Genomic DNA, 13,014 nt, shown 5'->3' on the forward strand with positions numbered 1-13,014 from the left:
ATTTGGCATGGCTTTCAGCTCAGAATAAATACCCAAAACATTTTCTTGCTCATTTCCTGTTTTCTATGGCTTCCCAGGACCGGCCGAGAGCTCTGCGATCCCTGGACTCCTCCGTGCCCACTTACGTGTCTTTCGTCAATAAGTGTGGCCGGGACGCCGCAGCATGGTGGCTTAACTTCAGCGGAGACCCCACTTCCTACGGCATCATCAAACCCGGCACCGCACTGGCAATGAACACCTACATCAGTGAGTATCCCAACTCGGAGCATGAAGGAAAGGCGATGCATGTTGCATGTCCGTTTTCAATAGTGACACAAATCTCGTGTGGTTAGTTTAAAAATAATTACATTTGGAATGCTTGTATACATCACATTATTCTACTCATCATCTAATTAAAAAGTGTGCGTATTTTACAGAACTGCGTCATTGTCTGCTGTAGTTGGACTGTGTAGGAAACAGGAGCTTGTTTCTTATTTGTATAGATAAAAGAAATAAGTTGTTATTCACACAGTGCCTTTCAACAGTTGTTCTTCTGTAATGCAACAATTGTAGTTTTTGTTCTAGCAAGTTACTTTGTTGTGGTTTCCTTTTTTTTACTTTGTGTGTTTATGCCTGTAGCCCACCCATGGGTGTTTCGTGTCTCGGACAGTGGTGCAAAACTGCTTGCAAACATGAAGGAAGTTTACTTTCCTGAAGCCACCGATTTCCAGGATGGTGAGCCCGTGTTTCTGCAGGTGATGATCACCCCCCCAGGTGAGCGGTCAATGGGTGTCCAAACCTCAGCTCTGTGTTCAGACCCCGTCCACCTGCCCTGTGCCATAACAGCATTGAGGCACTTTCTGTCTCGCCTTCAGTGTACAACAAAACTTAATTATTTGTTTAAAAGGTCTCTGCTACAAACTTAAAACCAGTGTCCAACAGTCTTTTACTGCAGTTTCATCATGAATTCAAGCCCTTAACTAACCTTGTGTATTCTCCAGTATACTCTTTACAGGAATACTGCCTAATGTTGATACGGAGACTGGTGAAGAAAAGGGATTACAGCAAATTGGACATTACAGCATCCCTAAAGAAGGACCTCCACGAGCTCCCAGATTTACAAAGGGAACTGACATGCCTGAACACAGCTTTTCAGGCGATGGACTGAAACAAATCTGCACACTTTTCATTCCCTAAAAAAGGCCACATTTACTGCACAGATATCTCCAGGGACCACTTGATTTAATCTTCAGATCTGAGCTGATTCACATATGTCTGTTTAAACTGTAATTTTATATTTATTGCCACAGAGTGTAATGAAACAGGTGCCTTCACTGAATATGAACATATGTACTAATAACCAATAAAAATAATGTATCAACAACCTGTGTGTGTCCCATATATGTGCTGTATAAGATGTTTTTTTCAATGACTGCACGGATGTGATGATTTGAATCTAAATGTGTGCCACAATTCCCAGCTTTAGTTCAAAATAGGCATAAAGCAAAGTGTTGTTTTAGAGCATCTAACAGGAAACTCTCATGAGTTTTGCATGTTTGCTGTTGTTCACAGTATAGGAGCACAATGTCACAGGGAAATGCAATGTGGCGTTTTTGCACAAGGAACAGGGCCAGCTTGTTGATGCACGTTTTAGAGCTGATTTAGCTCTGGTCAGTAGCCAGGTGCATGATCGGTTTGTTACAGACTGTTAAAAGGCACTGCGGGTGAGCTGCAAGCACACACAGGCCGAAAACAAATGCACAGAGACACACGCATCATAGTAAGCATCGATCATACAACTCCGCAAGCCCAATGTGTAGCTGTTTCCTTTTATTGTATTACCCCGCCGATATAAGGCTCAGGCCGCGTTAGTGCCGCAGATCTGCGCGGCTCCACCAATGGGATCGCTGGGATTCTGCAAACCCGCGCAGAACTGCGGGCATCTGCGCAACAACAACCACACCGCCATGACTCCCGGTTCACAAACCCAGTGAACTGCCGTGACCCCGGCCCAGGGCGAGGCGAGGGCGGCAGGCTGCCCCACTTCCCAGCCGTTTGTAGGTCAAGCGCCGCCGCGGCGAGGTCTCCGTCGGGCTGGGCTGGGTGACGCGGGGTCGAGGCGAGGCTGTCTTCGCATTTGCCTGCGCATTTCTACCCTGCTCGGTCCATGTGAGTGGACTTTCACACAGGCAATGCACGGCCACCAAAGCCGGGGTCTTAACAGCGCAAGTTGCATGAAGTTGTTAGCAGCACGACAGGCACATCAAAGATGAGGTTGGCTCCAATATGAAGTATTTTATTAATTCATAATTAACATTTGTGATATTAAGAACTTATGATTTGTATATTCCTTGTAAGTATACAGTCGTGTATAGATATGCATTCATAAAATGATGGGAGGAAATATGAGGCAGGAGACAGCAGGTTCAATCTAAACATAAAATATTCTCCTTTATTTACATTCAAAATACAATTGTAGCAAATAGGAGGAAAACATGCCAAATAATTGTGACTTCCAGTGGCTCCACAGATCAATAATATTAGTCAGGCTTCACCCACAAGGAATCTTTTCCTCAATAAGAGAACAACATTAATAATAGTTTTCAGAAGTTTATCAAACAGGAACAGACCTTTAAATAACATTCAGGTGTTTTTTTTAGTGTTTGTATATGATTTGATACAGAAGAAAAACAAAAGCTGCAAAATGGTACCAGCTTTAGCTTCTAAATTTGGAGTGGAGTGGACCTGTTTATCTAGCATTGTAGATTAAAGGCATTTTTTCCAATTATACTAGAGTCAATCATGCAGTTCATATCGAATAGCCTAAGTGAAAATTAAACCCTCAGTTTTGGTATTCATTGTCAGGCCGTCAGAACTCGGATGCAAACACACACAGCCTAATAAAACTAGACAATGAAACCTTCAAAGCGATGGATATTTATTTCAAGGAACAAAAATTTAATTTTTATATGAACATGTTTCACATAAATGAGGAGTTCTGCCACCTTTACGTGCATATACACTAGTTTTCACATCAGAATTAATATTGCACTTACGGTCTTAATTATAAATAATGAATAAAACAGGCAACAGATAATAGATAATAACAATGTGACAAACAAACAGTGATCCCTTTACCAAGAAGATAGAAAATAGATTCCCAGATACGACAACTGGTATCTGCACATCTTTAAGCTGTGTGTACCACGAGTGTTTGAAATCCAGTGGTCAAGGGCTGAATCTTTCAAGTTTTGTGCCTAAAGAACTTGGAAAGATGTAATTAATACCAATTCATTAAAATTCTGGTTTTAATACTCAGTTCAGTTCATTTGTTGCAACCTCATGGAGGGGGGAAAAAAAACTAAAAAATGTTGCCCTCAAAGCCTGGATTTCAGGCACTCCTGGTCTGGACTCCCTTAGGTGAGAGTCCAGATTGGTTGTTTAGCTAAACCTGTATCACCTTCAAAAAACACCCTCCACACGATTACACTATTGTCTAAGATGGTGATTTAAACCACGAAAGAAAGTCAGGGCACTTCATTTTAGATTTTCACAATCTGAATATCTGAACACATTGGAATAGTACCTTGTTTGCTGGTTAAGTATTAAAAAAAAAAAATCACAATATTCACTATATACGACATTCACAGCCAAGTGACGCATTCTATAACTTAATGCACAGGCTAATTTTATTGTATTTTACCACACTTTTACCCTGCTTTTGCAACCTGTCATATAATTACTTTAGCACAAACAGTCTAACATTCAATACAGAAGAAGAAGAAAACAATTATGGAGGAACTGATCAGATCTGAACAAATACACAAGACTATGGTACAAAATAAGACAGTTGGGGAAGTCTGATTAGATAGGAACACCTCTTCACAGCAGATGTTGATCCCAACAGAACTGGCCGCCGCCCTGCCGTAGCCACACCATCCCCACCGATCAGCAGACGCCATCGCCGGGCTGTGGAAGGGGCGGCTACAGCAGGTCTCCCAGAGGGCCTAGTTCTTCTTCATTGCGTCCAGGATGCGCAGGATGTGCAGGAAGAGGTTGAGGATGTCCAGGTACAGGTTGATGGAGGCCAGGATGTGCTCCTCGGGGGACAGCTTGTGCATCAGCAGGTGGGTGTCGTAGATGATGAAGCCGCAGAAGAGCAGGGCTCCGGCCCCGGCAAACACCAGCTCCATCGTCTCATTGTGGAAGAACAGCTGAGGGAGAAGAGCAGCCTGTGTTCACACCCACGTCACCTGGCTATAGGCACTCTTCTTTGTACAATTATCAAAACTAAACCCGGAATACGGTCAAATCCATTTTAAAAAGAAGGATTTATGCTTCAATGGTATTTACTAGACAGTGTATGGTTATTTACTGCAATACATAATTGAATATACAGAGCAGATATAGATAATATTTGAAAAAGAACAGATACAGAATACTTACTCTCATGAAGCTTGCAATGATCAGAATCCATAGGCAGGCAAATAGTCTGAAAACAATAATAAACAGCATCCTGAATCTCTTCAATTACATCCTTGAGTCACCAGGTGTTATTCTAGGAAGAACATTTACAGCTGAAACCATGATTATTAATACAAAGGCAGATGACACCATTTATAAGCAATATCAAATATGAGTAGATGGCTTGTATAGGTGAATAGCAGGGTCATTCAAAAATAACATCCAATAGTTTATTAAATGTGTTTTTCAGGGATATTTTTTCCTCTGACTTACTGCCTTGGTAGATATTCATTGAATCATCTTCCTGCTGATCAGAGCTGTAGAAGGTGATACACGCGATTTATAAGCCTACTGACATACCATAGTTATTTATCAGACAGATAAGTCTGAATGCTGACAGCATTCACTGATCAAAGAAACAAGCCAGATCTTTTCAGATTCATGGCATGCCACAGGATTTATCCAAGACATTAAACTGATACATCTGTTATTTCTGACTGCCATCTCATGCACAGTGTGCTTTTGATATAAAAAGAAACACCTTTCCATCAGTCCTAAGGATGTAGTCATTTAATGATATTTATAAAAACAAGAAGTCTGAGAAGTGATACAATTATTTTGCTTTTTTTTATTCCAGTACTCATTTCATTCAGGATTAAGGCAGTTGCTGTCATTGTTTCAGAAGTGTTGAGAATTTGTGCAGGCGTCCATAAGGTCATGTTTCTAAAATGACACAAATTAGCAAGGTAAAGAGCTCTTGATTTAGGGCCCTCCATCTAAGGATTTACATTACATTTTATATCAGATATACCAACAGAAACTAATATATTAAATCCAGCCTGACAATAAATTAGATGTATTTTCCTTGCATGTAGCTGGATGTGATGGAAGACTCAAAAACTGTGACTCATTGCTCCTTTTAATCCAGCTGGACTGGCTACGCATGGACGGCACTGTGTAGATGTGAAATGTTTCGCAAGCTGTTGCACAGAGCGATTATTAACATGAAAATGCACATCCTTTCATTCCAACAAGAGATTAAAATCCCAGAGAGGTCTGTCCTGTCATTTAGTTACAATGTCAACCTTCTGAGAATCTGAGTTTTGCTTTTAAAAAGCATGTCTTTCTAATCTGACACCAACACATCTCCAGGATAATCCAGTGGCAATGTTCTCTTCCCCCTACAAGTACACTTATCTGGTCCTCTTATGCTTACTGTTAAAAATTCAGTAGTGTAAGACTTGCTAAATGTTAAATGTCCTGTTAAGTAAATAAGTAACTGAGAAATGTACTAGATTATAAAAAAGGTGTGGCCACAACGACTGGCACAGTACGAGCCAATAGGAGTGTTGGAACACATACCCAGCTCCTAATTTACTGAAGTCCCTCCTGGACTGGAAGGTGTACGCCGTCAGTCCCACGAACACGGCCGCGGTGAGAGCAAAGGCCTGGAGCACGATGGTGTACTCATAAAACGTCACTGCGAAGCAAAGGCACAACCTGTTCTTAATACGAACAAAGACACACAAAACACACACACACACACTGGCAACACCCTTGGGCAATTAAACAAATGCCTTTTATACTCTACATAACCCCTGTGGACGATCCTTACTGAGGAGAGGGGGGGAGGATAAATAAATAAAAAATAAACACAAAAGTATGTCTGCAATTATTTGATTTGATGAGAGTAAACTGTTGCTGTTTGGTATTTGTGCCAGTGATGGGTGGAAATGTTATGGGGGGGAAAGTGAAAGTGAAGGTGAAGGTATAGGTCGACTCAGTGAACTCACCTGCTGTGGCAACAGAGACGGCCTCCAGCAGAGTCTGAAAGAAATGTGTGGACAGTGACAAAAACATCAGACTGTAGCATCTCAATAGCAACACGATTAGTAACTGTATAGACCTACGTATATTCTGTATTTTTTTGTATGTCACATTCTATTTTATATGCTCTCTCGTGCCATCTTAACACAATTATTCCAGCTTTTGCAAAACGCGAAGCAGCAAAAAAATCAAACTTACGAAGCCCAGCAGCAGATAGAGGTTGGCAGGGTGACTGTGTCTGTAGATGGCCAGGGCACAGATGAAACCCAGGGAGCCAATTGCTGACACCAACACCACAGCAGGGCTAGTGAGGTAACACGAACAATCATGTAAAGCACGAAGGGCAAAAAAATAAATACAAATATTCTTCATGCAGTCAAATTATATTTAAAGCAGTGACTTAGAATAGATCTGTTAAGACTTTTCAGTCCAGCCACCTCAAAGGTAAGAGGTCCTCTTATGTTGACCTTTCCTCCAATCACACTGAGAGCATATTCAGTTAGATTCATCCCTGATGGTTCATGACCCATGTATATGAATACAAGCATCAAAACAATTGTAATCGTTCTGTTGCCCTTTAAGAAAGGAGTGAACAGGCACCCAACAGGACTATTCAATTCTGACACCTGACCACATGGAATGATTAACCAAAGCGTTAAATCCAGCAACTGAGTGATTTCACAAGCTGGTGGCGTACCATGAGGGCAGGCTGTCAGTGCTATGTGTCAGAGCTCCGAGACGCTCTATGATTGGTTCTCTCCACAACAATTAGGCTTCCCACACAAAAGACACACAGACAGTGTTTCTCCTAGTCTGGCCGACACATCAGTGACATAATGGCCCACAGATGTGCTGACAGAGTCTGACCTGTTGTGCACCATACTTCGGCAATCTGAACAAGCAGTGCTATGTCAAGATCAATATTTTATTAGTGCTAGAAATTGGTTCTCGGTCTCAGACCAAGCTCGGGCTTGTGGCAGGCAGTTGTGTTACCTTGCATGCAAGAAGTTCTTGATGGTGTCGCTGTACATGAAGAGCGCGGCCGTGGCGGTGGTCAGGATGATCTGGATGGAGAGGATTGTGTACACCTTCCGCAGAAAATCTGTACAGAAACAGGGACCAGACACCTAATTGATACTCTGTCCTATTGACAAATGACATTTTTATTCTTCTGCATTAGGATGAAAAAGTCACATTATTTATTATTATTATTATTATTTCTTCAGGTGTCACTTTAAGAAGCACTACTTGGACTGCACATGTACTTCTTAAGATCCATCTTCATGCTTTGCAACCTATTAAATGTTAACAGGATTACTATGAATTACACAATATAATTCTAATTAAATATCGAGTTAATTTATAATAATAGTAATTTCAAAACAGTAAACTATTAAGATCAGACAAAGACAAATACAAATTAAACATTATTAAAAACCTGAAGAGCGCCAGCACACGTCAGTATATGTGAATGTGGTTTAACCGCACCTACAAACCCAGCTGCATTGTTATCTACGTATTGAATCTAATAATATCAATCATAGTAATAATAATAGTGACAGGAAAGCGTAGGTGACGATGTTGGATAAGCAACATCGTTTCAGTAAATTGCGTGCATCAAAGAATGAAAACAATATCCTAAATAATGCATACAGCACAGGTTGCTTAATTAGCTGACAAGCGATGTTTTTCTGTTTGGTTTTCTCCCAGTCCCCCACTTACCCATTCGGATCTGCACACTGGCAGACGCCACATTGGTGCCATAATTAAAATCATCTTCGATGGACGATCGGGGATACTTCTCTGTTGTCATTTTTAAAAAGCAAAAGAACAAATGCCTTTAATTCGGTGAGTGTACAGATAAGAGCTCCTCATACGCAGCTGCTTTCACGTAATTCCTGTTTTTGTGGTTTACTTCCGCTATCATCAGAGAGAGGCGGGGTGACGTCTTGGTTTAAATGGCTTAACCGCATTCATTTCATCGCTCGGACGACGCCGTGTCGGAAATGCACGAAGCATTCCGAGACTAGCCGAAGTCATGCGGTTGTGGAATATAAACCAATGCCGTGTCACTGCTCTTGAACAATCGATAGAGTCAAGGCCAAAATAATCCATCGCAGATAGACACAGTTAAACACTAACAAAAATGTGTCACAAGATGTCGTTTTATCTCAAAATACTCGTGATATATATACCGAATTATTCATATTTATCAGGGTTAATTACTTGATATATGTTTAAAATACTAAGACTATTTGTCAATTCTGATCTGAGTGGTGAAACTGTACAGCTTCAGGACATCTACAATGCTGTTTCTCTTTTTAAAGGTATTAATATATAAGTGCTTGTTCATGAGTAAGATATTGATGATTAAGGGAAATAAAGTGCAACCTAATATGTATGCATACATTATGAATCCCACAGGAAATCTAATTTTCGATGGTTACTTCATGCATAATTATAATAGAAATAATGCCATTTATTATAAAGTGTAAGAAATAAAATGTTGCAAATATGCAATTCTTTTAGATGGTCTAATAAACACATATATAGTTGTTGTTGTTTTTTTGTTCATGGTTGAGTGAAGCAGTTAATTAGTAATGGAGTGTTTAGTCACTGGAGTGTCCACCTCTGGTGTATTTAAATGAAGAACTTTAGCCAAGGATCTTGAGGGATCCTTGCTGGGCCTTTGTAGGAAGCTTTGAGGTTGTGTGAAACTCAGTTATGTAGTGGTTTTATAAATTCTCAGGATACACCAATGAAGAAGTAACAAGTTTATTACAGAAAACATAAATACAGATTAACCTGGAGCTCTCCTCTCACATGAAGTGAAGAAAATAACTAAGGATGTGAGTTGGAAGAAGCATTTCTGTATCTTCAGATGGACAACAAGTTACACTTATCTATCAGAAGTGATTACATCTCATTAAAATCCAGTTGTACAAGTTCAGTTCACCACATGCATAATAATATGGTAGTTAATTAAGTAACCAAAAGACAATGGTTGGTACCCTCTCAGACAGTAGTTGATTAATTAACCAAAAAGTAGCCCTCAAAAAGGAGCAAATATAAACTAGTGAATTAAAAATATGAAACTATTAAAAATAAAGAATATAAAGAAAGTAATCAAAGTAAAATTTCCCACTACAGTCACAAGCCATGCGGTATAAAAAAGATGTGGACACAGATTCCCTGCCCCTGGTTGGTAATATTAAGACATTTGTTTGTTTTATGATACATTGTTTATCATTAAAAGCAGTGGCATATATAATGGTGGGAGCTGCATGGCATCAATACGTTTTTATCATGATGCTTGCAACACTTGTGCTACAAGTTTGCACATGGCAAGTGATAAATTAGAATTTCAGATTGCCATTATGACCAGGCCTACAAAATCCAGGGGTGTCCCTTAAGATAGGGAGTCTGGATGCAGCTAGATAAGGGAGGGAATTTGGCTGCTGTAACAAGTTGTAGCAGTAGGTGATAATGAGCTTTTGAGAATCTGGGGCTGGGGTGGGGGGTGGGGGGTCTCTGAAATACACATTTTGAAACTTTCCTTGTTTTCACAGGAAGAATAAATCCACAGCCGTGTGGTGTTTGACAGCAAAACGCATTTAATGGTTTAAACTGCTGCTCAACAATGTCTGCAAAGGCCTGATAAGAGAGCCAAGGATAGCTGGGAAATTAAAAGCCTGCTCTTAGATTTTTCAGTGACAGGCAAAATCACAGTTACATAGACAATAATCTGGTAACTGATTACATTACTGTGTTGGATACCTGCTTTTCTTAAAAATATAATTGTTATTGTTATTGCTATTAACTGTTGTTGTTACACTGCAAGTTTGTTAACATAGAAAGCATGGCATTTACACATACCTAAAAACTTTAAAATATATTACCTCTGTTACTCCAATGAAAAAACACAAAAACTAATAGGAAATTTCAAATCTATTACCCCCAATAATTATTTAGGTTATGCCAACAAAATTACATATTTCAGTTTGTAATTCACTTTTTAGAAAATGTAAAAGATCACATAACCTTACCAGAATTGTATGACATACATTACCTACCAGATTGGCAACACCCTGATTCCCCATGATATCCAACAACAAAATGTGATGCTAGACCCATGTAGAACTACAGATAATTGCGTTAATTTAGTCAGTAGAAATGCTGTACTAACCTTAACAACAGTCTGGAATAAACTGTAATCCTAATTTAATCACAAAAAATAATTCTAGTACATAATTTAGATATATTACTCTAAATTACTCCAAACACCTACACCTGGTTTTCTCAGTATGTTAGAAATGGGAAACCCTTGAATACTGAATATGTAAATATGGTTGTCGTGCAGATGTCCTGTGATTAAGTGTTTTTTGATGGCCTCGGTTTCTGAGAGGTTTACCTGGTACTATATGTAAATTGCTTTTACCACCTCAGTCTCTTAAATTAAATGAACCCCTGGCTAGGAAGAAACCTCTCATGTAAGAAAATGATTTAGTTTCTGTGTCTTTCAAATAAGTCCCTTTTTGTATTGTCCCATGACTGTAGCTTTGTCTGAGCAGAGTTAAGATCACCACTAAGGGGCTATGGTGGTCCACAAACAGTCACATGTCACTGTAGATTACTGATCGGGGGCCTCTAGTGATGACAGACGTAAGAAGTAAATCCTGCTTAAGCCTGTCTCGTGATGTAGCTCCTGTGATCTGTTCTCCTCCACATGTGATGAAACAGTTTACATTACCTTCAGCTGTGTTGCACGTTAAGTTCAGATCCATCATGAATTTGTTCATTGCATTAAAACAAGTGAAATCTTCAACGCAGGGCTCTTCTGCGCATGCCTGGCACGTGTCCACACACTGCCCGAGTGAGCCCTTCATCACAATGGTAAAACTGTCTGGATTGTCCATTCATAGATTTTTCCTTAATTGAAAGCCCAGAGCTAATAAATTGAATATTTTAGCTGAGAGAAGGAAAGCTTAATGGCTTAGTCTGTCTCTGAACTTAACATTCCCACAGTAGCACGATTAAATGGTTAATGGTCTTCAGTTTAATACCAGTAAAGTTTTCTTCATCTGCTAAGTTTAAGCAGTTGCTACGTTAAAGGTTGTTTGAGGGGTAAGTGATGCAGCACCAGTCTATAATCTCCAGCAGTCTAGTGATCGTTTATAGGTTATTGATTAACCATATGTGCCTAATATTTAAATCTATACATTAAATACATGTGTATGCTTGATATCTCAAAATTACAGCTTTACTGTTCTTTTGTTTTTTGTGTGTGGTAGAGCATTTGCCTACTTCAGTGTTTGTCATCAAAACACAGCTCCTGAAGAAAGGGTTTCAGTCTAAGAGGATCTTGTTCAAGATTTGGTTCACAGGCCTCAAAGCTTAATGGAAACACTTCAGGCCTGGCACAACAGCAAATTAGATGCAAGCTTTTTCTGTTAATCCCTGACTATTTGTATTGGGTTCTTCAACAAAAGAACAAACAAACTAACGAGCCAAATATTTTCTTTCATAGCTGTGTAACAGTCACAGAGCTCAAATATTAACTGATTTCCTTCCATCACACCAACTTTACTGCACATGTTAGGGAATTGTATTAAACTAGCCTTCTTACCCTAGATGTAACAGTAAGGACAGCTCTTGATTGTGGTTTATACCATTCTGCAACAATGTATCCTAATGAACACACACATAAGCAATAGCTCAGAGTTCACATAGCAACTGAAGGCTGTTGGCGTTTCCCTGATTTGGATTAGCAGACATTCATTTCAAATAAGGGAGACTGATTGCCTGACGTCTGAATTGTTGAATCTAAATGTTTGTCTGAGTGAATGCTTATTGAACAGAAGTGTCACAATTCCCCAAAGGCTTAAAATCGCCGCAATTAAACCTCCCAGTTCCAGCTTGGTCACACAGTTCTACTTTGCAGCCAGAGGAGGACTCCCTGTAGTGTACAAAACTGTGTGCTAGTCATTAGATTTCCACCTCATTTACAGATAATGTTTCCAATGCTAAATCTGTTCTGTTCACACTAATGCTACCATTACGTACGGGATGCACTTTACAGTGAACATCAAGAACAAATCTGGCAAATCAGTATAATATAAATACATAAAAGTACAAAAACTGCTACTTGGGGAGAGCTTATTGAAGTATATGTGATTGCATTACATTGGTATTGTACTTATTCAAAGCAGTACAGTTGTCCTGGTGGAATCCTGTGCACTGCTTCAGTCTGGCACGGACTCTGATTTTTATGCATCTCTTCAATCTGGAACGAATGGACTCTTGTAGTACAGAAGCATGACCATCATCTCTGCTTAAGTGCCTCAGATGAAGGTACTGTGACACTGTGTGGGGTTGCACACAACATCTGGGACTCTATAGGCAGGGTCTATAGAAACAGCGACAAACAGGCAGGGGAAGAGGCTGACAGAGGGGCAGGTTTATTATTTAGTGTGGAGGTGAGCAAAACAAAGACACTCCTAGCTTCTTGTCGAGCCTAAATATATCCTCTACTGACAAAGACAAACACACTCAGCAACCATCCTAGTCTAGTCTATAAACCATAGTTCATTACCAAAAAATTGACTTTGAATATGAAAATTGGAACCTGTTAAAGAAATGATCTGGTCACAGGTTGTCAAACTTGGTGAGGATGTATTCTTCAGAGCACTGTTTCTTGCAGTTGGGATTGTGGCAATGAAGCAATGAAAGTGGCCATGGTCACTT

At 39.7% G+C, this 13,014-nt stretch overlaps 2 protein-coding genes across 2 annotated transcripts; one reads left to right on the plus strand and one right to left on the minus strand.

Annotated features, from left to right (window-relative positions):
- On the plus strand, positions 1-1,363 carry vhll (von Hippel-Lindau tumor suppressor like). Its single transcript, XM_066724416.1, has 3 exons — positions 1-246; positions 619-753; positions 981-1,363. Exons 1-3 carry the CDS (start codon positions 66-68, stop codon positions 1,145-1,147), a joined length of 483 nt encoding a protein of 160 aa, XP_066580513.1. The 5' UTR covers positions 1-65; the 3' UTR covers positions 1,148-1,363.
- Positions 1,364-2,404: 1,041 nt separating this feature from the next.
- Positions 2,405-8,183, minus strand: tmbim4 (transmembrane BAX inhibitor motif containing 4). The gene is made up of 7 exons (XM_066723827.1): positions 7,993-8,183; positions 7,264-7,372; positions 6,469-6,574; positions 6,237-6,270; positions 5,806-5,923; positions 4,426-4,471; positions 2,405-4,193 (listed from the first exon to the last, which is right to left on the minus strand). Exons 1-7 carry the CDS (start codon positions 8,081-8,083, stop codon positions 3,987-3,989), a joined length of 711 nt encoding a protein of 236 aa, XP_066579924.1. The 5' UTR covers positions 8,084-8,183; the 3' UTR covers positions 2,405-3,986.
- Between the last annotated feature and the right edge of the window lie 4,831 nt (positions 8,184-13,014).

Source organism: Amia ocellicauda, chromosome 15, assembly GCF_036373705.1.
Source record: "Amia ocellicauda isolate fAmiCal2 chromosome 15, fAmiCal2.hap1, whole genome shotgun sequence".
Classification (NCBI taxonomy): domain Eukaryota; kingdom Metazoa; phylum Chordata; class Actinopteri; order Amiiformes; family Amiidae; genus Amia; species Amia ocellicauda.

Coding starts and splice junctions, on each gene's coding strand:
- vhll (XM_066724416.1), top strand. CDS start 66: ATGGCTTCCCAGGACCGGCCGAGAGCTCTGCGATCCCTGGACTCCTCC. Junction 247..618: donor GGCAATGAACACCTACATCA/GTGAGTATCCCA, acceptor TTATGCCTGTAG/CCCACCCATGGGTGTTTCGT. Junction 754..980: donor GGTGATGATCACCCCCCCAG/GTGAGCGGTCAA, acceptor TGTATTCTCCAG/TATACTCTTTACAGGAATAC.
- tmbim4 (XM_066723827.1), bottom strand. CDS start 8,083: ATGACAACAGAGAAGTATCCCCGATCGTCCATCGAAGATGATTTTAAT. Junction 7,373..7,992: donor CAGTGTGCAGATCCGAATGG/GTAAGTGGGGGA, acceptor GTTTCTGTACAG/ATTTTCTGCGGAAGGTGTAC. Junction 5,924..6,236: donor CGTCTCTGTTGCCACAGCAG/GTGAGTTCACTG, acceptor TTTGCTTCGCAG/TGACGTTTTATGAGTACACC.